General features: G+C 65.1%; 2 protein-coding genes and 2 non-coding genes across 6 annotated transcripts; 1 reads left to right on the forward strand and 3 right to left on the reverse strand.

The window, feature by feature from the left end:
- Window positions 1-412: 412 nt before the first annotated feature.
- Window positions 413-12,926, reverse strand: GTF3C2 (general transcription factor IIIC subunit 2). 2 transcript variants are annotated; one of them, XM_069805349.1, is made up of 18 exons: window positions 12,653-12,916; window positions 11,832-12,213; window positions 10,664-10,964; window positions 10,015-10,109; window positions 9,625-9,702; window positions 8,546-8,644; window positions 8,021-8,248; window positions 7,654-7,765; window positions 7,388-7,505; window positions 5,342-5,373; window positions 4,978-5,107; window positions 4,239-4,383; window positions 3,797-3,958; window positions 3,205-3,292; window positions 2,722-2,850; window positions 2,176-2,307; window positions 1,308-1,415; window positions 413-1,132 (listed from the first exon to the last, which is right to left on the reverse strand). In XM_069805349.1, exons 1-18 carry the CDS (start codon window positions 12,774-12,776, stop codon window positions 926-928), a joined length of 2,670 nt encoding a protein of 889 aa, XP_069661450.1. In that variant the 5' UTR covers window positions 12,777-12,916; the 3' UTR covers window positions 413-925. The 2 variants fall into 2 exon arrangements, with proteins under 2 accessions (XP_069661450.1, XP_069661451.1); XM_069805350.1 differs by having other exon boundaries at window positions 992-1,132; window positions 1,308-1,441; window positions 12,653-12,926.
- Window positions 12,927-13,443: 517 nt separating this feature from the next.
- Window positions 13,444-13,607, reverse strand: LOC138689944 (U1 spliceosomal RNA). Its single transcript, XR_011328717.1, has one exon. It is a non-coding gene; the product is annotated as a U1 spliceosomal RNA (small nuclear RNA).
- A 1,418-nt stretch (window positions 13,608-15,025) lies between these two features.
- LOC138689938 (U1 spliceosomal RNA) lies at window positions 15,026-15,189 on the forward strand. The gene has a single exon (XR_011328711.1). It is a non-coding gene; the product is annotated as a U1 spliceosomal RNA (small nuclear RNA).
- A 636-nt stretch (window positions 15,190-15,825) lies between these two features.
- On the reverse strand, window positions 15,826-18,675 carry ATRAID (all-trans retinoic acid induced differentiation factor). Of its 2 annotated transcripts, none has more exons than XM_069805355.1 (7): window positions 18,518-18,675; window positions 17,998-18,128; window positions 17,647-17,718; window positions 16,588-16,659; window positions 16,390-16,511; window positions 16,195-16,295; window positions 15,826-16,083 (listed from the first exon to the last, which is right to left on the reverse strand). In XM_069805355.1, exons 1-7 carry the CDS (start codon window positions 18,593-18,595, stop codon window positions 15,979-15,981), a joined length of 681 nt encoding a protein of 226 aa, XP_069661456.1. In that variant the 5' UTR covers window positions 18,596-18,675; the 3' UTR covers window positions 15,826-15,978. The 2 variants fall into 2 exon arrangements, with proteins under 2 accessions (XP_069661456.1, XP_069661457.1); XM_069805356.1 differs by having other exon boundaries at window positions 17,998-18,062; window positions 18,518-18,674.
- Window positions 18,676-18,697: the final 22 nt, after the last annotated feature.

Raw genomic sequence — 18,697 nt, forward strand, 5'->3', positions numbered from 1 at the left:
CCACCCGGGAGCAGGGAGACAGAGCAGCCAGAGCCCAGAGCTCAGCCCTGAGCGCCGGCTTCCCTGGCTTTGCTCCCTGCCGCCTGGCCCGGGCCCGGGCCAGATCCTGCCGTGCTTTGGCCTGATCCATTCCCACCCTCGTGAGACCATGTCTGTTGCACCCATGGAGTGTGTGTCTGTCCACGTCTTTGTGCAAGGAGCCCAGCGGGCAGTGGCAGAGCCCGCAGCCGCCAATAAACTTGTTGGAGAGCAGCAGCAGCGGTGCAGGCAGCCAGGAGGGGAATGGGGAGGGGGGACGGCCCCGTCCCCCTGCGAGGGGCAGAGTGTGGCCAGAGCTGGGCCCCAGGGCAGCACCGAGATGGCCACCCCAGGCACCAGCGCCTGTGGACCCGCGCCAGCACCACAACCAGCCTTTACAAAACAAACCACATTTACTGCACAGCTGAACACAGGCTCAATGTGAGCAACTCCAGAGCTCCTGGCACCCCTGCCAGCCCCATCTGCCCTGCCCAGGACAAGGCTGACCCCCCCAGCGCCCTTGCCTGCACCTGCATGGGGAGGGGGCAGCCAGCAACGCGGGGCGGGAGGCAAGAGCAAGCACAGCCCCACACAGGTGGGGGCCTACGGGTGCTTCCCCAGCGTCAGGCCCCAAGACCCACAGCTCAACCCAGGGACACGCACCGGTCCCACTGCCCCCCACCCCCGCACCAGCTCAGACCAAACAGCGCAAAAAGATCCTTCTGGGCCCGGAGCAGGATCCCAGGTGAACAGCCAGGAGCAGCCGTCCCGCCCCCGAGGTAGGGGCCCAGAGGGTAAGAAGCACCTTGAGGGGGCACACAGCCCCGCTGGACAGCACAGCCTGCCCCCAGCCCAAGCTCCTGCCCGGAGTGAGCATGTCTGGCAGCAGCACAAGGGATCCACCACGCTACTCTGCTGGCAGCAGGGATTGCTCAGCGGGGCTGGGGCTGCCGGGCTTGTCCCCATAAAGGTTGCTGAAGCGGGCACGACACTCCGGCAGCAGCTGGTGGCCCACGCCAGAGGCCAGTCCCACCAGGCAGTGTGCCCGAACGATGCCTGCCTGCCCACCCGACACCAGCCAGCCGTGCGAGTCCAGGTTGGGGCTGAAGCGCACCTGTGGGAGGACAAGGGGGTCAGGAGGGGAGGGGGCCAAGGCATTGGGACCCCAGCACCCAGGAAGCAGCGTGGGTAGCGGGGCAGAGGCAGACCCTGCCTGCAGCAGCCGTGGCCTCCTGCCTGCACCCTCCTGGGCTGTGTGCGGGGCTGCGGGCTCAGCACAGCCCTCTCACCTTGTGCAGGGACTCCAGCTGCAGGCGGTCGAGGCTCAGCTCTGCCTTCACCTCCTGCGTGTGCATCCTGCGCATGGGCTCCCGGCTGGGGAAGTTCTTAAAGCTGCGCTGTGAAGCGGTGGCACTGCGGTGGGCTGCGTGCCCGGGGCAGGAACGCTGCATTCACAGCAGCCCTGACGGCACCAGGATCACAGCAGGGGCAGGTGCTGCTTGGCCAGGGGACACAGGTCGCCCGCAGGCTCACCCGCCAAAGAGCCATGGCAAAGGGCAGCAGGAGCCAAACCCCAGGGAGGGCCTGGGTAGGGCAGCCAGAGCACAGCAGACCCCAACCCACCTCCCTGGTGCCTCCCCAGCAGCTCTGACCCACAGACTCGCTCCCTCTCTCTAGAGGAGAAGCATGGCACTGGTGCCCCACGCCAACACCTCCAAACACAGCCCGGCACACCAGGCAGCAGGGGCCCAGGCAGGCTGTGACCCCCCAGGCTGCTTCCCAGGGCTGGGCACTCCAGACTGCTGCCACAGCCAGGACACCGAGCACACTGCTCTGCCCAGGGCTGACACCCACAGCCATGCCCCCCACCACCCTGCGCCCAGGGAACCAGGGGCTCCCTGCCTGGGGGACCCCAGCCCAGGCTGGCAAGGCAGCCAGGCCCAGGCTTCACGGAGGCCGGGCAGCCCATCCCTGTGCTCTCAGGACAGCCAGCCTGGACTCCACTGGAGGTGAGGGGCTGCCACGCTGGAGCAGCATCTCCTTGTCCTGCAGCTCCCACTGCCCAGCCACAACACCAGAGGCCCCAGCCCCGCTCCCATGGGTCCCACTCACAGGCAGGACCACCCAGCCCCAGGCTTGCCCCCCGTCCTCTCCTACCAGGTCTGTGTCCCGGAATCGGATGTAGCTCTTGGTCACCATCTCGCTGTAGAGCCTGGTCTTCGGCAGCACCTGCTCACTGCCCTCTGACCCGGCAGGGCTGCAGGGCAGCAGGTCGGCTTTGTAGACCGGCTGTGGGCAAGATGAGGCTCAGGGCAGTGCAGGGGGTCCATCTGCTCCTCTGCAGACAGGGACCACCAGGGACTGAGTGGGACTGGGGGCAGGGGAGAGGAAGGAGGTGCTACCATAAGGGCAGGGGACAAAAAGGGCCAGGCGTGCCCCATGTATAAGCCTAACCCCAAAGGTCCCATGCCCACAGCCGAGGCTGCTGCCACTGCCCTTCCCCACCACGCAGCCCCTGGCCGGGCAGGAAGGGCATGACACACACACATGCATGATGCGTGCGCACACACACATGTGTTGGGGGGAGCAGAGGCCCTGAGGCTGGCTCAAGACGCTCTTCCAGCAACCCAGGAACACAACTCCCACCCTCCCCAGCCCCACGCGTGTTGCAGATGGGCCCTGCTGAGCACGACGGCCTCTTACAAATCTGCGGTCTGAGGACCGCTTGACGTTGAGGGGATTGACGGCCAGGTCAGGCAGCACCGCAGCCACCAGCTCGCCGGTGATGTCTCCTGCAGCCACTGTGTTCAGCCAGTCCGAGCCAGATATGCTCTACAGGAACAGACAGCTCTAGGGTGCGGGGTCCCAATGGGCTCCCCACCACCCCCAGCTGGGCTGCAGCACCACAGACCCCAACCCCTGGGCACCACCCTCTGCCCCCCACCCTGGGAGGGCCGGGCTCGGAAGCGCAGCCAGCTTGGACACAGGCAGGGACACCACTTCACACGGCTGCCACGGTCCCTCACCCAAGGGGCAGAGGGTGACCCCAAGAGCCAGGGCCTCACACAGCCAGGTGGCATCACCCCCACCCACAGCTGTGGGACCCAGCTGGTGCTGGGTTTGGGGCAGGTGCCCACCCCTCTGACATGGCCCCCAGGACAGAACTGCCCTGCACCAGCCTCTTACCCATACAGTCCCCTTGCGAGGGGCCACAAAATAAGCCTTGAAGCCCAAGTACCCGGCATCAATGTAGTGGATCCCACAGAGACCGTAACTGCAACAGAAAGGGAACAGATGAGGACAGAACTCTGCACTGCTGCTCTGAGACTGTGAGAGCCAAGCATCAGCCCACCTCCCCAGAGACCCCAGGACCCAGGCGGATGGAGGGGGGCTGTCCTTGCCCTAGCAGCATGTCACAGCATCACGAGGCAGCTCAGAGCAGCTCCCGAAGGCTGAGAACACACCAAGACCCCAGAACTCTTCTGCCAACTTGTGTCAGCCTGGGGCCACGCAGGAGCCCCACTGGCCAGCCCAGCTCAGATGCCTCATCCTTCCCCTTGCCCACCTTGCTTGTGCCCCAGGGTGATGCGGCTGAGGGGATGGCAACACTGCACAGCTGTGGTGTGACCCAGCATGAGCAAAGTCTGCTCTCACCACGGCACAGCCGCATGCTCCCAGGGAAGGAGAGACCAGAGGGACCCCGTGGAGTAAGACCAGACCCCAGCAGTGGGGCTGGCCCTGGGCACAGAGAGGGCACCACGGTGGTCCCAGCACTCACGAGGCATAGCAGTTGTCCTGGGCCACAGTGACCCCGTTGTAAGGCAGCAGCCAGGCCACCTCTGTGCTGAGGAACCGCTTGATGCTGTTGATGGGCTCGTACAGCCGCCGCAGGTCCCAGAACTTGATCTTACGGTCGCTCCCTGCCGTGACCAGGAAGTTGCTGAGAACCAGGAGAAAGGCAGCACTGAGACCCCAGCGCAGAGCCGTGCCCCGTCCCTGCTGCAGGGACAACGTGTACCACAGCACAGCACTGCTCCCACAGGCAGTGGCTCAACCCCCTCTCACCCTGAAAAGCCCAACCCAACCTCTTCGATGCCTCAGAGGGCCAAGTGCCAGCAGCAAGTCCTCTTAAGCCCATCTCAGCAAAGGACCCTCATCTGCAGGAGTGAGCCCGCTCACCCAGTCAGTGCCTGCACCAGCACCAGTTCCCCAGCCCTCACCTGTCGGCCTTGCACCACTCGATGCTCCGGACCGCGTGGTCGTGGGCTAGAAAGCACCGGAAAGGGTAGAGCTTGAGGGAGCCATCAGGCTGGCGCACACACTGCAGCAGGGACTTGGTGAGCAGGTTCCAGACAGCCACAGTACCTGCGGGAGGAGACCCATGCCCATGAGGAGCTGCCTCAGCAGCTGCCCCACAACTGCACCAGCAGCGCAGAGGACACCCAGTACTGCAGCGTGGGATCCAAGGCAGCACAGGGCTGGGGGACAGGCAGTGGCACAGGCAGGGGCTGCTGGAGCTGCGACGTACAGTGGCCGAGCCAGGGCTGGAGCTGGGGCTAAGAGCAGGACAGGATGGCTCGGGTACAGCAGGTCCTGGCAGCACAGCACAGAGCTATGGATTGCCTGAAGCCAGACACAAAACTACATCCAGGCAAGTCAGCCAGATGTGGATTAAGCCAGAGCCACATCCTGGAGCCACCAGGTATGTGAGGGTGCCTACGGCCCGCCCACGACAAGCCATCCCCCTGTCCCAGGGACAGGCAGAGAGGTTCCTGCACAGTGCCTTCCACTTGCTGCTGCTCATGACGACGCTGCCCCTGTACCTCACCCTCAGGGTCCCCCACTCCCTGCCCCAGGCCGAGGCTGAAGGAGCAGAAAGCTCTGTGTGCATCTCTGCCTGCTGCAGGGCAAGGGCTGCTCCCCAAAGGCTCTGCTGTGGGATGCAGGTGGGGGACTCACCATCATAAAAACCAGCTGCCAGGTGATGATGGGGCTTGCATGGCATCCAGGAGAGGCTGAAGCACTGGCCGCACTCGGACGCATTCCCCGCCTGGATAGAGCCCACCTGGAGTGTGGCAATACACTGGACCTGGAGGCCAAAAGACAGACATCAGTCACAGCCCCATGCTGGTGCCATCCACGTCCCAAGAGCTGGGGACACCCAGGTTTGGCAGCATGGCTCTACTGTGCCACCCCAAACACCCTGGGGCTGGCGAGCTCTGCAGGCTTCCTGACTCCTGCCCCAGCTCTCCCACCTGCACCAGCCAGGAGGCTCACTGGGTGCCAGCCCCGATGGGGGACCACAGTGGTAGAGGACACTGACCTTGCAGATAACGTGCTTGTGGAAGGACCCATCTAGAAGAGAGCAGAGGAGGGTCAGGACAGGCACCAGCTCTCATAGAAGCTCCCTGCGGTAGGAGCCCGGAGCCTGGCTCACTGCTCCCCGCGGCCCTGGCCAGGGCTCCCAGTCCCTGTGTGCCACCCATCCAGACCAGTGTCCCCACCACAGCCGACAAACGGCAGGCGAGCATACCCAGCAGCAGAAAACAGAGCACACAGAGCAGCAAATCCAAGATCAGGCAAGTAGCAAGACCTCCAGGAGCTGGACCTGCCTGTGCTGGAGGAAGCAGCACCTCGAAAGGCGCCACAGGCAGAGATGGGACAGGGGTGACACTCCCCCCACACCAGCCATCTTCACCCCACCATGACCAGCTGCCTGCCTTGATAGAAGACGTCTTCACCAAACTCAAGGGGACTCAGTGGCACACAGGGGCCAGACCAGACCATGACCGCCCTGGGCATGAAAGGAGCAGCCGTGCAGGACAGACTGCTCTGCTAGGCAAAGGCAGCCAAGGTGGCCAGGGCAGCCAGTGATGGGGGCTGGAGCAGCCTGGGCAGCCACTCCTGGGGAGGGCAGACTGTGCAGAGACCCCTATGCCCAAACGGCTCAGGATGAGGTGCCCACAGGACACCCCACGCACCAGCTTTGTCCACCAGAGAATCTCCCCCGCCAGCGACACACGACACGAGTGCTGTGGGGCCCCTGTCCCACACCTCTTGGGCCGGAAGGGCCCCCCAGTCCCTCAGCGCGGGCCTGTCCTCAGGCACAGTGAGCACCAGACAAGCATGTCTGCACCCCAGAGCGTGACAGCCGCAGGCAGAGGCAGTGTTGTGCAGAGATACGGAGGAGCCATACATCTTCTCTGGCACCTCCATGATAGCCAGGACACGGCATGGAGAGCAGCCCTGGGCTCTCTCAGGCAGAAACACCAGGTGTGGGTACCCGGAGCCCCAGAGAGAGCCAGCATAGCCACGCCGACCCAGCAGCTCCCAGCAGGGCCTCAGCGCACCGCAGTCTGGCACTGATCCTGCGGCTGCAAACTGGCACCCCCAGCCCGGCTGCGCGGCACAAGGACAGTACATGCAGCTGCAGCCAGGCTGACGCTACGTGACAGGACCCGGCCTGTCCGCAGGAGCTTTGCAGGCTGGGGAAGGATCCGCGCCTGCCGCAAGCTCCCCACGTGGGGGCTGCGGCAGCCAGCGCAAACCACCCAGAGCCGGCACTCCGACGGGGGGGCAGGAAAGGCAGCGCCAGCGGCCAGCACGGGGCTGGCGCAGGCGTCAGCACGACGTGCTGATGGGGACCGGCACCCACGCTCGGGTGCAGGGAACCCATTTCCCATTGTCAGCCATGGACGTGCAGGCTGTCGGCCACGGCTGAGCGACCACGAGCAGCACGCACAGGTCATCAATCTTGCTCGGCTCCCAACGGATGAGACTATTACAAGCACCATTAGCCCAGACCAGCCGAGTGCTCAGAGCCCCAGATCCCTGCTGTGCTAAACAGCTCAAGCTGGGCTGGAATAAGCAGCTCTGCCACAACAGGACACACTCCCAGTAGCAAGCAGGGAGGTGGGTAAAGGCTCGGGAACACACTACCACAGCTACACTTTGCCCTGCAACCCCATTCCAGTCACAGCAACACTGCTGAGAGCACCCAGCTTCAGGCAGGGCTGCCCAGGAGCCATGTCCCAGCTGGGCTGCCGCAGCATCCCTGAGACTGAACCTGCCTCTGGGTCAGCAGCACCTTGACATCCTCTGACATCAAAAAGCAGCCTCGCTCCTCCCCGCTGTCCCTCTCTCACTACACACAACTCCTGGGCAGGGCGATGCTGGCCTGGGCACTGTCCCGCTGCATCTGGCGAGCAGGGTCTGCCCCACGGCAGTGCCCCAGCCCAGCCCCCTCGGCACAGCAGGCCCCCTCGCATGTGGGCAGAGGGGCCCCAGCCCCAGGGCTCGCACACCGCCCACCCCGGCACGGTGGGACGAGGGCCAGGACACCCCTGCCCGGTGGCGCGGCTCTTCCTACCTTTTACCTGGGTTCTCTTGGAGCGCTGCAGGGCCCCAGGGTGCGGGAGGGAGTACAGCACCACCTTGCCATCTGAGAAGGCCACGGCCAGCAAGCCCAGCCGGCTCATCTGTGGGTGCTGCAGAATGATACACAGGCTCAGCCCCAGGGTCACCGTCTCCCGCCGGGGAAGGCACGGCTTTAGCGAGGGCATGGACTTAAGAGCCCCAGGGGAAACAAAGGCGGCCCCCTCAGGGCCTGGGCAGCCCTTCTGGCAGCACACTCACCTTCCTGGCAGTGGTGGGCGGCTCCCAGGCACCGCTGGGGCAGAACTTCATGTCCCAGACGCAGCCATGGTCAGCAGCGACAGCATAGGCCAGCCCGGCTTTGTCGGCAGAGCTGCAGGCACGGGTTGAGCCATGAAGAACGCAAGAGCTGGTGCCCAGCAGCTCCAGTGTACAACAGCAGTGAAGCTAGCTACGAGCACAGCCCCCATGGGGTTCAGGCCATGGCTGGCAGCTCTGGGAGAGGACGAACCTCACTACCCTCTCAGCCATGGAGGGACAAGAGGTAGGGGCCCTGCCCCATCCCTGGGAGCCAGGCAGCCCCCAGCCACTTCCCCAGGGGGGCCGTTCCCCAGGCCAGGCCACTCACCCCTGCTCCTGCTGCAGTGTGCCCAGGCCCCAGAGCTGCAGGAGCGCAGGACCCCCATGGAGCCCGGCCACACTGTGTGTCTCCTCCATGCTCCCATGGCAGTAGAGAGCCACATACTGAGAGGCCGCTGAGCCTTCTGGGGATGGGCACCACTCCATCGCCCACACAGGGCCGCCCACGAAGAAGGACACATCCAGGCGCTCCTCATGGGGCTGCAGCGAGTTGAACCTGCCAGCAGGGAAGCAGGTAAGGGCATAAGGCACGAGCAGCATCACCGCGGAGCGGGAACACATGAGCCAGGCAGGGCAGCACCCGGCTGGCACAGAGCCCTGGCACAGGGCCGGGCAGCGGTGGGACCCCAGGGCATGCTGCACAGGCTGGCTGCTCAGACCACCGTCACTCCTGCTGCCCTGGGGTGGCCGCCCGGCCCCTGGACCTGCCGGGGCCACAGCCCTGGGGGTTACTGCGGGTCCCAGGCACAACACCCATCACCCCGGCAGTGCCCCGGGGCAGCCCGCCACGGACCTGTTTACCCTGTACAAGACACCATCGTCTTCGATGCCCTCCCGCTGGATGGAGAAGAGGGGAGACTTCTCCTCTGCCGGCAGGTACGGGGCAGCTTCACTGGGGAGGCAGAAGAAAGTGAGAGGACATCTCCCCAACTGCTCCTCATCCAGTCACCTCCCCAGCACAGCACCATGCCCCAGCACCCATCCCAGCCTCTGCACAGCCCAGCATGTCCTGCTGGCGGCTACCCTGATGGCTACTAAGACTCCATGGCCAAATCCATGAGACCCACTGTCCTGATTTCAGCTGGGATAGAGTTAACTTTCTTCCTAGTAGCTGGTATAGTGTTATGTTTCGGATTTAGTATGAGAGGAATGTTGATAACGCACTGAAGTTTTCAGTTGTTGCTAAGTAGTGTTTATACTAACTCAAGGATTTTTCAGCTTCTCACGCCCAGCCAGCAAGAAGGCTGGGGGGGCACAAGAAGTTGTGAGGGGACACAGCCAGGACAGCTGACCCAACCTGGCCAAAGGCCTATTCCATACCATATGATGTCATGTCTAGTATATAAACTGTGCGGAGTTGGTCTGGGGGGTATTGCTGCTCAGGAACTAACTGGGCATCCGTCAGCAAGCGGTGAGCAATTGCATTGTGCATCATTTGTTTGGTATATTCTAATCCTTTTACTATTATTGCTATTTTATTATTATTATTATTTTCTTCTTTTCTGCTCTGTTAAACTGTTTTTATCTCAACCTGTGAGTTTTACCTTTTTTTTTTTCTATTCTCTCCCATCCCACCGGCTGTGTGGTGCTTAGTTGCTGGCTGGGGTTAAACCACAACATCCACAAAGCCTACGACAAGAAAGCCCCATCCTTTCTGCTGGGGCCTGATCCCACCAGAGGGGTGCAGGAGTACAGCACCCACCATGCCCTCGCTCTCCCCCAGCCCCGATGGCTGGGACCGCCCACTGTCCCTGCTCCAGCTCACCCCGAACATTGCCAGGACCTGCCCCATCACGCAGCCTGAGTGCAGGCAGCGCCTGTGCTGCGTGTCCCTCCCAGCCCCTCTCCCTTCCTACGCTGCTCCGACAGTACCTTTCAGAGAGACATGTCCACTTGTGTGCCAAAGGAATCCAGTCGGGAAACTCCCACTGTGAGTACTTCTGATCTCGCCTGCAGCAGATGTGCCAGACCTCAGCGACAGCCCCACTTCCCAGCCCAGGCCCTGCCTGCAGCACAGGCAGCCCCCTGTCCCTGCACCCTGCCTGCAGCACAGGCAGCCCCACACCGAGGGCTCTCAGCCCCTGCCCTTCCCCACACCCCCAGCTTGGCCCAGCCACTCCACCACCCAAACGCCGACACTCCCAATGGCACACGCTCCTTTCTTGTCACACCTGTGATAGCGAGGGTCCCCAGGGCACCAACAGGCACCGCTCCCTGTAGCCCAGCCCGAACCCCCCAGCACCTCCTCAAGCCCCCACTCACAGGCTGCAGGTGAGGCTGGAGCACTTCTCCACTGGGGCCATGATGGAGTTGTGGAAGCCATTGGGAGCGAGGCCTCGGCACTGAGGCTTGGACCTCTGGGCACAAGAGCAGACTCAGAGCAGGGCCCGGCCAAAGGGTCCAGCCCAGGTTGCCCCTGCCTGCCCAAATGTTCCCATGAGCCCCTGGGGGGACCCACCTGTCCTAAAAGGCACCGATGCAGGAAGCAAGCACAGAGCTCTCCCCCAGCCCCAGCAGCAGCAGCCGCCAAGACCATGTCACGTTCGGCTAAAGATACAAAGTCCCATTCTGGGGACTTCCACATACTACAGCACAGCCTCCAGGACCCTGCCTTTATCTCCCATCAGCTTCAGCAGGAGCCCAAGACTCCTGCACCCTCTCCCAGGAGTACCTGTCACCCTGTCCCTATCCACCCTCACTCGGAGCTGCCGCTGCCCGCAGTTAAGCCGCAAGAGCTCATGCCCAGATTCACAGCTGACGGGCACTGTGCCATCCCTGACCAAGTACTGCTTCAGGGCTGTCCTGCCCCAAACAGCCGGGGGTGGGTACACCACATGACAGCTCAGACACTTTGTGTTGTTCATGCCGGGCCAAAGGTAAGAAGCGGCCAAGGCAGAGACCTTGCCCTTACCCCTGAAGACGACATCCTCCCACCGTGTCCTCGGACCACCTCCAGCTCTGGCTCTGACACCTCACTGAGTGGCGCGTCACTCCCCTCCTCCTCCTCCGCCTGCAGCAACACCTCCTTTGAGGGCACGAAGTCAGCATCTTGTGCAGGATCATCACTATCTGTTTCCTCCTCCTTTCTTCTCCGGCTCCGACGCTTCTTCTGGATACGCTCAGGGTCTGGCTCCTGGGCACCCTCAGTGGGAGCCGGAGGCTGGTACACAGACGTCAGCTCCTCTGCCAGCTCCTGCAGGTACAGCAAAGCCCTGGGACACCAAAGGCATTGCCCGAGGTGAGCAGAGGGACCGCAGAGGGACCAGGTGGATGCAACCCTCCAGCTCATGGTCTGGGCAAGCAATTTGCTCCAGCCCTGCCCAGCTGGGCTGCAGCAAAGTCCGTCTGGATGCACTGCCAGGCTCCAGGCCAGCCACTCAGACAGCCAGCATCCCCTGCCCCTCCTCAGGGAACGTCAGCCTCCCTGGGTCTCTGGCAGCAGGCAGGGGAATGCATCCAGCAGGCAGAGCAGCGTATGGCCCTTTGCCAGCCACAAGGCAGCAAAGCCACAGATCTTCCCACGAGCGCCCTCAGCAAAGGGAGTTCCCGCACTGGTCACCCTGCTGCAGGCGCTGCGCCCTCCCTCTGTGCAGCAGAGCGAGGGGACCGGGGTGCTGCAACCCTGCCAGCTCTGCCCCTGAAAACCCAGGGCTCCTTGCACAGGCACTCGGAGAGCACAGGCACTGCCTGAGCTGCCTTCAGAGGCCCCAGAGCACACGGGCTCCCCTGAGGACTCCCCTTTATGCAGTGCATGGCTCGCACAGCCTGTTCTGCTCCCCACCAGACAAAGCCTCTTCCCCACTGCCGTCAAACACCCGCCACATGCGAGCTCATCTACAGCCCCTGCTGTTCCCCACACCCCCATGCTCCTGGATCCAATCACTCCTAAAGTGGGAAAAGATCGCTCCATGGGGAACCAGTCTGTCCCACTGATGTGGGACAAAGTCCTTCAGGATACCAAGCCCCCCCCAGGCAAGACACAGGTCTCAAGGAACCACTCTGAGAGCGGTATCTGTCTGTCCTTGCAATCTCCCTGCAGCACTTGTCTCCAGACCCCCGCATCTGCTGCCCCTGCTTACACTTTGGCTGCCCGTCTCTTGGGGCGCCCGCCGGGGGTGGTCTCCAGGCCTTCTGCCGCCTCACTGCTCCCCAGCATCTTCTGCACACAGATGGGCTCTGGGGTCGGGCACTCCAGGTCCTGAGACAGCTTCAGCAGCAGCATCTCAGTCTTGGACTTCCGCCCGCGCTTCCCAGGTGCCTTCGGGGGCGGCACGGACCCATTCTCAGATGTCCTCGAGGGCTCACCACACCCCTCGGTCTCCGCAGGGGCTGGGCCATTGGGGTCACTAGGACTGCTTTTCGGTTTTTGGTTTCGGACAGTTTTTTTCTGGGACTTGGTAGCTTCTACTCCCTCCTCAGAGTGGTCCAAAGCATCCAAATCTCTGAGCGGCGACAGTTCCCCTGCCCAAAATCAACAGCCAGAGTTAGCACGAAAACACAACAGGGCTCTCCCACCACCTCTCAGTACAGCGATCCACTGGGCTGCCACCACCCAGCCCCCCGGCCGGGAGAGACGTACGGACACAGGGTCGGAGGTACGGACACAGGGTGGGACACCTGTACCCGGGCAATGTTTCAAACACGCTGAGGGGAGAGGTGAGTCCGGCTCAGCTCCAGGCCGAGGCGAGCAAAGCCGGAGGCTCGGAGCAGCGACAGGAGAGCAAGCGGCATCTCCAGCCCCGGCCTCTCTCTCCACTTGCCTCACGCAGCCCGGAGGACCAGGTAATCCCGCCAGGGCACGATGCGGTGCCCCGGGGAGCGACCCCCCGCCCAGCACCGCCGCGATCCCTCCCGCAGCGGCGGGCACGGCCCCGGGGCACCGCCCGTCCCCGGTACGTACGGAGCTCTCCCTCCCGTGCCCGGCTGCGACTCCGGCTGCTCCCGGTGGTCACCGATCCCCGTCCCGAACGACCCCGGAGGCTCCGCTCCCGGCAGCGCGGCCCGCGGGCGGCGCTGGACGCCATCCGGGCGAGATCCCGACGGGCTCCCGGAGCCGCCGCCGCCGCCGCCGCCGCCCCGTTGCGGGCCGCGCCGCCAGCACGGAACTGGAGGCGGAAGTCGCAGCGCGGCGGTGGCGCGGGGGGATGGCGTCACGTCGATAACGTCATTACCGAAACGTTCCACGCCCTCCCCAGCCACGTGGCTGAGCCCTAATCGCAAGTGGCTCCGCGTCCCGCCGGCACCCCCGGAGGCGCACGGAGACGCGATCGCCTCTCTCCCCGCACAGCCGCACACGTCCACGCGTGAATAAGAGGTGTCTGGACAGGACAGTGCGGGGTCAGCGGGCGGGAGACTCCGCCAGACACCCCAAACTGAGGGGACACCTGGCGTGGGGTAGAACGGGACGGGACGAGGACGTGTGAGGTGACACAGCACAATATGACAGAGCAATGACACCAATTAGGCGTCTCCCCGCGGCCGCTGGCGCCGTCCGGCCGGCCGTCCCCAGCGCATAACGGGTGACCGCGGCCGCGCGAAGAGCAACGAGCACGGGCCCATCTCTTGGGACCAGCACTGCATTGAGTGTGGGTAGTTGCCTCATGGGCGTACAACACACTGAGTGAGAGTAGTAATTCCGTTAGTTGTTTGCAGGTCTCTCAATGCCTACTCTATTTTTGTTTACCGCAAAACCAGGGGAGAGCGCGAACGCAGTCCCCCACTACCACAAATTATGCAGTCGAGTTTCCCGCATTTGGGGAAATCGCAGGGGTCAGCACACCCGGAGTGCAGGGGATGAGCCTCGCCCTGGGAAAACCACCTGCCTGATCATGGTGTCTCCCCTGCCAGGTAAGTATGCTTCCTCTCACGCCCGGCAACGCCGCGCGCACCACCACCTACTCCTAACACACGGACACACGCGCCCACACTCCCGCGCCACACCCGCGCACACCAATCGCTCTAAACCCCATAGCTGCCCGTCACGCAGCGCCACGCAGCTCCTGCGACGCCCGTGGCCGGCGTCTTCTTCTCACGGTGATACGTCCCGCCAGCCCGCGCCCTGCCTGATCTGCATGGACACGCCCTCCATCCCGCAAAGCCCCGCCCCTGGCGGCCCGGAGCGGCTCTGCCGCCGCCGGCGCGATCTGCGTGCCTCCGCCCCCGGCCTCGGGTCGGATGGCGTCCGTCTGTCCCTGTCCCCGGGCGGCCACCGCGGAGCCGACGCTCCCCACAGGCCTCACAGGCCCCAGCGCCGCTGTCAGGCTCAGCTGCTCCCGCGCTGGCACCGGCTGCGTGTGGCGCGGGCAACATTTGCCTCCTGCAGCCGTCCGGCACCTCCACCATCGCCGTAGCCCATCACAGGTCACCGAGCATGGCTCACAGTGGATGACTCTGCCAGCTGGCGTGGCACGCCTGCACCGTCCCGTCGAGCCCTGGCACTCGTCTGCATCTGGGCTGCTGCAGCGCTCCCTGCCCTGATCCCCGTCCCGGGGGACACCGTCCCTGCTCCAGCCTTTCCCCGGTCGGGGTGCTGGGACCCCAAAGCCCGGGGTGACGCCTCCGCCTCTGCCACCTCCGGTGTCACCAGGTCCCCCGCGTACAGCACCCTGCCCGCGCTCTCCGGCACCCCTGGCCGCTCGGCTCCCGCGGGGCTTCACCTCGCCCGGCCTGGTCCCCGGGGCCGGGACGCGCCTGTTGCCCCCGGTCACCCTTCCGGCTGCGGCCTCGGCACGCTCCCCGCGGCGCCCAAGCTTCGCCGGTGACCCGCTGGCCGTCCCCGCGGCGCTGCCTACGCTGTGGTCTGGGTTGGAGGGACGACGCCCCGAGTGCTGTCACGACTATCGCCGACGCGGCGGGCGCGGTCGGGGGGCACCTCCGCGGGCGGCCGGGGAGGGGCGGGGGGAGCGCTCCCCGAGGCCGCCCGGTGGCGCTGCCCTGCGCGCGTGACCCGGGGCGGGGCCTTGGGGACAGGGGCGTGGCTTCGCAGATCGCGCCGGCGGCGGCAGAGCCGCTCCGGGCCGCCAGGGGCGGGGCTTTGCGGGATGGAGGGCGTGTCCATGCAGATCAGGCAGGGCGCGGGCTGGCGGGACGTATCACCGTGAGAAGAAGACGCCGGCCACGGGCGTCGCAGGAGCTGCGTGGCGCTGCGTGACGGGCAGCTATGGGGTTTAGAGCGATTGGTGTGCGCGGGTGTGGCGCGGGAGTGTGGGCGCGTGTGTCCGTGTGTTAGGAGTAGGTGGTGGTGCGTGCGGCGTTGCCGGGCGTGAGAGGAGGCATACTTACCTGGCAGGGGAGACACCATGATCAGGCAGGTGGTTTTCCCAGGGCGAGGCTCATCCCCTGCACTCCGGGTGTGCTGACTCCTGCGATTTCCCCAAATGCGGGAAACTCGACTGCATAATTTGTGGTAGTGGGGGACTGCGTTCGCGCTCTCCCCTGATTTCGAAATACCAAAAACAGACAATTTAGCAGTTTTTATTGACCGCACCGATATTACGTTTTTCTTGTGATTGTGCTGAACGGCCATAGCCGAACTCGGGGGTGTGCCCTGCGTCGACGGACCTATCCAGCTCTCCCTTTAGCCTTCGCGGACCACGACCCCCAGCAAAAGACAGCCCCCCGTCGCGTAACGCCTTCTCTCTCAGCCACCTCTATCTTTGCCACAGGAAGACCAGCTCCTTCTCTCTCAGCCACCTCTATCTTTGCCACAGGAAGACCAGCTCCTGCGACGCCCGTGGCCGGCGTCGTCGTGTAACGGGGATATGTCCCGTCATCCCGCGCGGTGCCTGATCTGCATAGACACGCCCCTGACAGCCCCGCCCCGCGTATTCGCGCTCCAGATCCTGCTGAGTCCCCGCTGCACTTCCCCGCCGCACGCCCGCAGTGCAGCGCGGTTTCGGGGCCGGGGTCCAAAGGAGCGGCGGGGGGCTCTTCCCCCGCGGAGCGGGTGGGGAAAGGGGGCGCCCCCAGCCCTGCGAGCCGGCTCCCCAGAGCTGCCTGGAGGGTCCCGCACTGCCCCTGGGCAGCTGCCTGCACCGCTCCCTGCCTGTCTCAGGAAGGAGTCGGACAGACACACGGAGAGGATGCTGCGGCTTTATTCAGCCCCAGCCCACACATGGCAAGCCAGACCCCAGGGCACAGAGCCCCTCGGGACACAGACCCCCCAGCACCCAGAGCCCCCCGACCCTGGCCTCAGCAGAGGCGCTGGCGCAGGCACCCCCTCCCCGCTCAGGGCGTCTTGGCTTTCCGGCGCTGGGTGCCCCACAGCAGGAGGGACAGGGACAGGGTGATGGCTCCCAGGATCCCACAGAAAAGCAGCACAGGGAATGTCCCCTGCGAGGAAGCAGCAGTGAGTGGCGCTGCCCCCCCCCCCCCCACCCACACTGCTCTGGCTCTGGCTGGGGGCTGCGTGGTGAGGGGGGGACCTGTCCTGTAGGTGCTCACCTCGCGCAGGCACTTGTAGCCATGGAAGGGGCTGTCGCAGAGGCACTGGACGAGGCCAGGGCCATCCGGGGCACAGGCAGCGTTCTCAGGGCACAGCCAGGCTGGCAGAGCAGAGTGGGGGGTCACAGGGCCAGGCCAGGGCCAACCCCCGCCTGCCAGACCCCCAGACAAGGCACCTCCAACCCCCCGCCATACCGAGCTCCATGGAGCTGTTGCAGAGGTTCCTCTGGCCCTGGCAGAGCCTGCTGCTCCCATGTGTCGTCACCTCCTCCCAGGCACTGCTCCCACCTGGGCACTCCAGCACCAGCGGCACTGCGCTGAGGAGCAGAGCTCAGCACCCGGTGCTGCGGTGGCCCCTGCACCCCATCCCGTCCCCCCCGCCCCAGTACTCACAGGTGCTGCAGGTGGGTGAATCCCAGGAAGGAGCCATTGGGAAGAGGTGTCAGGGGGTTCTCCGTCAGGTCCCTGCAAACACACACCGGGTGCATGGAGCTTCTCAGCAGGGCTGCTCTCAATCCCTACATCACCCAGCCCGTATGGATACTGGGGGTTGCCCTGACCCCGGGGCAGGACCCTGCATTTGGCCTTGTGGAACTTCATGAGGTTCACATGCGCCCACCCCTGGCCTGCTCAGGTCCCTGGGGATGGCATCACCCTTTCCCTCAAGCAAATTAACCGCACTACACAGCTCAGTGTCACCCACCTGCAGACCTGCTGAGGCTGCACTCAGCCCCACAACATCGTTAATAAAGACATGGGACAGTACTGGTCCCCTGAGGGATACCGCTTGTTACTGATCTCCATTTGGACATTGAGCCATTCGTTGACTGCCACTCTGTGGACGCGGCCATCCAACCAATTCCTTATCCATCTAACCGTCCATCTGCCAAACCCATCTCTCTCCAATTTAGCGACAAGGATGTTGTGTGAGACCCTGTCAAAGGCCTTACAGAAGTCAAGACAGATGACATCAGTTGCTCTTCCCTTATCCACCAGCACGGTCCCTCCATGATAGAAGGCCACCAGGTTGGTCCAGCAGGAATTGCCCTTGGTGAAGCCATGCTGGTTGTCACTGATCACCTCCCTGTCACCCACACGCCTTGGCAGAGTTTCCAGGAGGACCTGCTCCATGCTCTGACTGGGCACAGAGGTGAGGCTGCCTGGTCAGTGGTCCCCAGAGTCTCCCCTTTTAGAAATGGGGGTGATGTTTGCCTTTTTCTAGTCACTGGGGACTCCCCCTGACTGCCACCGCTGTTCATAAGCATGGAGAGTGGCTGGTGTCCTGTGGGCAGCAGGCTGCTGGGGGGACGGGGACCAGAGAGGCAGGGCTGCACTGGCCCGGGGACCCATTGGGGCAGGGGGGAGGGTCCCACCAGACCCCTCTCCTTGCTTGGCCCAGCCTCTTGTGGGGAGTGGCGGGGGGGACGGCACGAGGGGGGAACATGGACTCACAGGACAACGGCGGCCGCGGCCTCAGCCAGCCCTGGGGGGAGGCTGCGCAGGGAGCAGTTGCTGAGGTCGAGCCTGCGAGGGGGTAGCAGTCAGAGGAAGGGACGTCAGCGTGCCTGGCACCCCCTGCACCCCCATCCTGCCTGCCCCCTCCACGCACCCCCCACCCCCTCCATTCCCCTGACCCCCCCGTGTCCCCCAACACCCGCCCTGTCATCCCCCTGCACCAGGCACCCTCCCGCACCCCGAGCACCCCTGACACCCTCTGCACCCCCAGTGCACGCCTGCCTCGCGCCCAGCCCGTTCCCCTCCCCCTCCAACCGTGCCCCCCCACGCCGTCCCACTGTCCCGTACCCGAGCAGACGCTCCGGGCGGGCTCCCCGTTCCCGGCAGCAGCGTCCCTCGCTCTCGGTGCCGGCCTGGGACGCGCAGTACCGGGCTACGATGGAACCGTTTTGCAGCGGCCCCGGGCAGCGCCCGCACACCTGGGGCGGGGGGTGTTCGGCGGGGCCCGGGCAGCACCGGCAGCCACGGGAGCACCCTCCGGCACCCCTGAATTCCCGGGGGTTCCCCCCCGCCCCGATCCGACCCGGCCACCCCCGACCCGGGCACCCTCCGACGCCCCCCGGAGCCACCCCGCCCATCCGGGCACCCTCCGACCTCCCCCCGACCGGGCACTCACCGACCCCCGGGCTCCCCCCCGGAGCCCTCCCGCCGCCGACCGGAGCACCCTCCAACCCCGGGCACTCCCCGACACGCACCCCTTCCCCCGGCATCCCCGATCCGGCCATCCTCCGACCACCACCGCCACCGCCACCGACCCCCGAGCACCGGCACCCCCCGGTCCCGGGCTCCCCCCGGCCCCGCCGCTCACCGCCGCGCCGCCGGCGGCCCCGGGCAGCGGCGGCAGCAGCAGCAGCAGCGGCGGCAGCAGCGGGAGGAAAGCGCCCATGGCCCCGGCCGAGCCCGACCACCTCCCGCCGCCGCCCCCTCCTCCTCCTCCTCCGGGGCTCTTCCGGGACCGCCCCGCCGGACACGCCCGGTGTGAGGGCGC

The sequence above is a fragment of the Haliaeetus albicilla genome, chromosome 18 (assembly GCF_947461875.1).
Source record: "Haliaeetus albicilla chromosome 18, bHalAlb1.1, whole genome shotgun sequence".
Lineage (NCBI taxonomy): Eukaryota > Metazoa > Chordata > Aves > Accipitriformes > Accipitridae > Haliaeetus > Haliaeetus albicilla.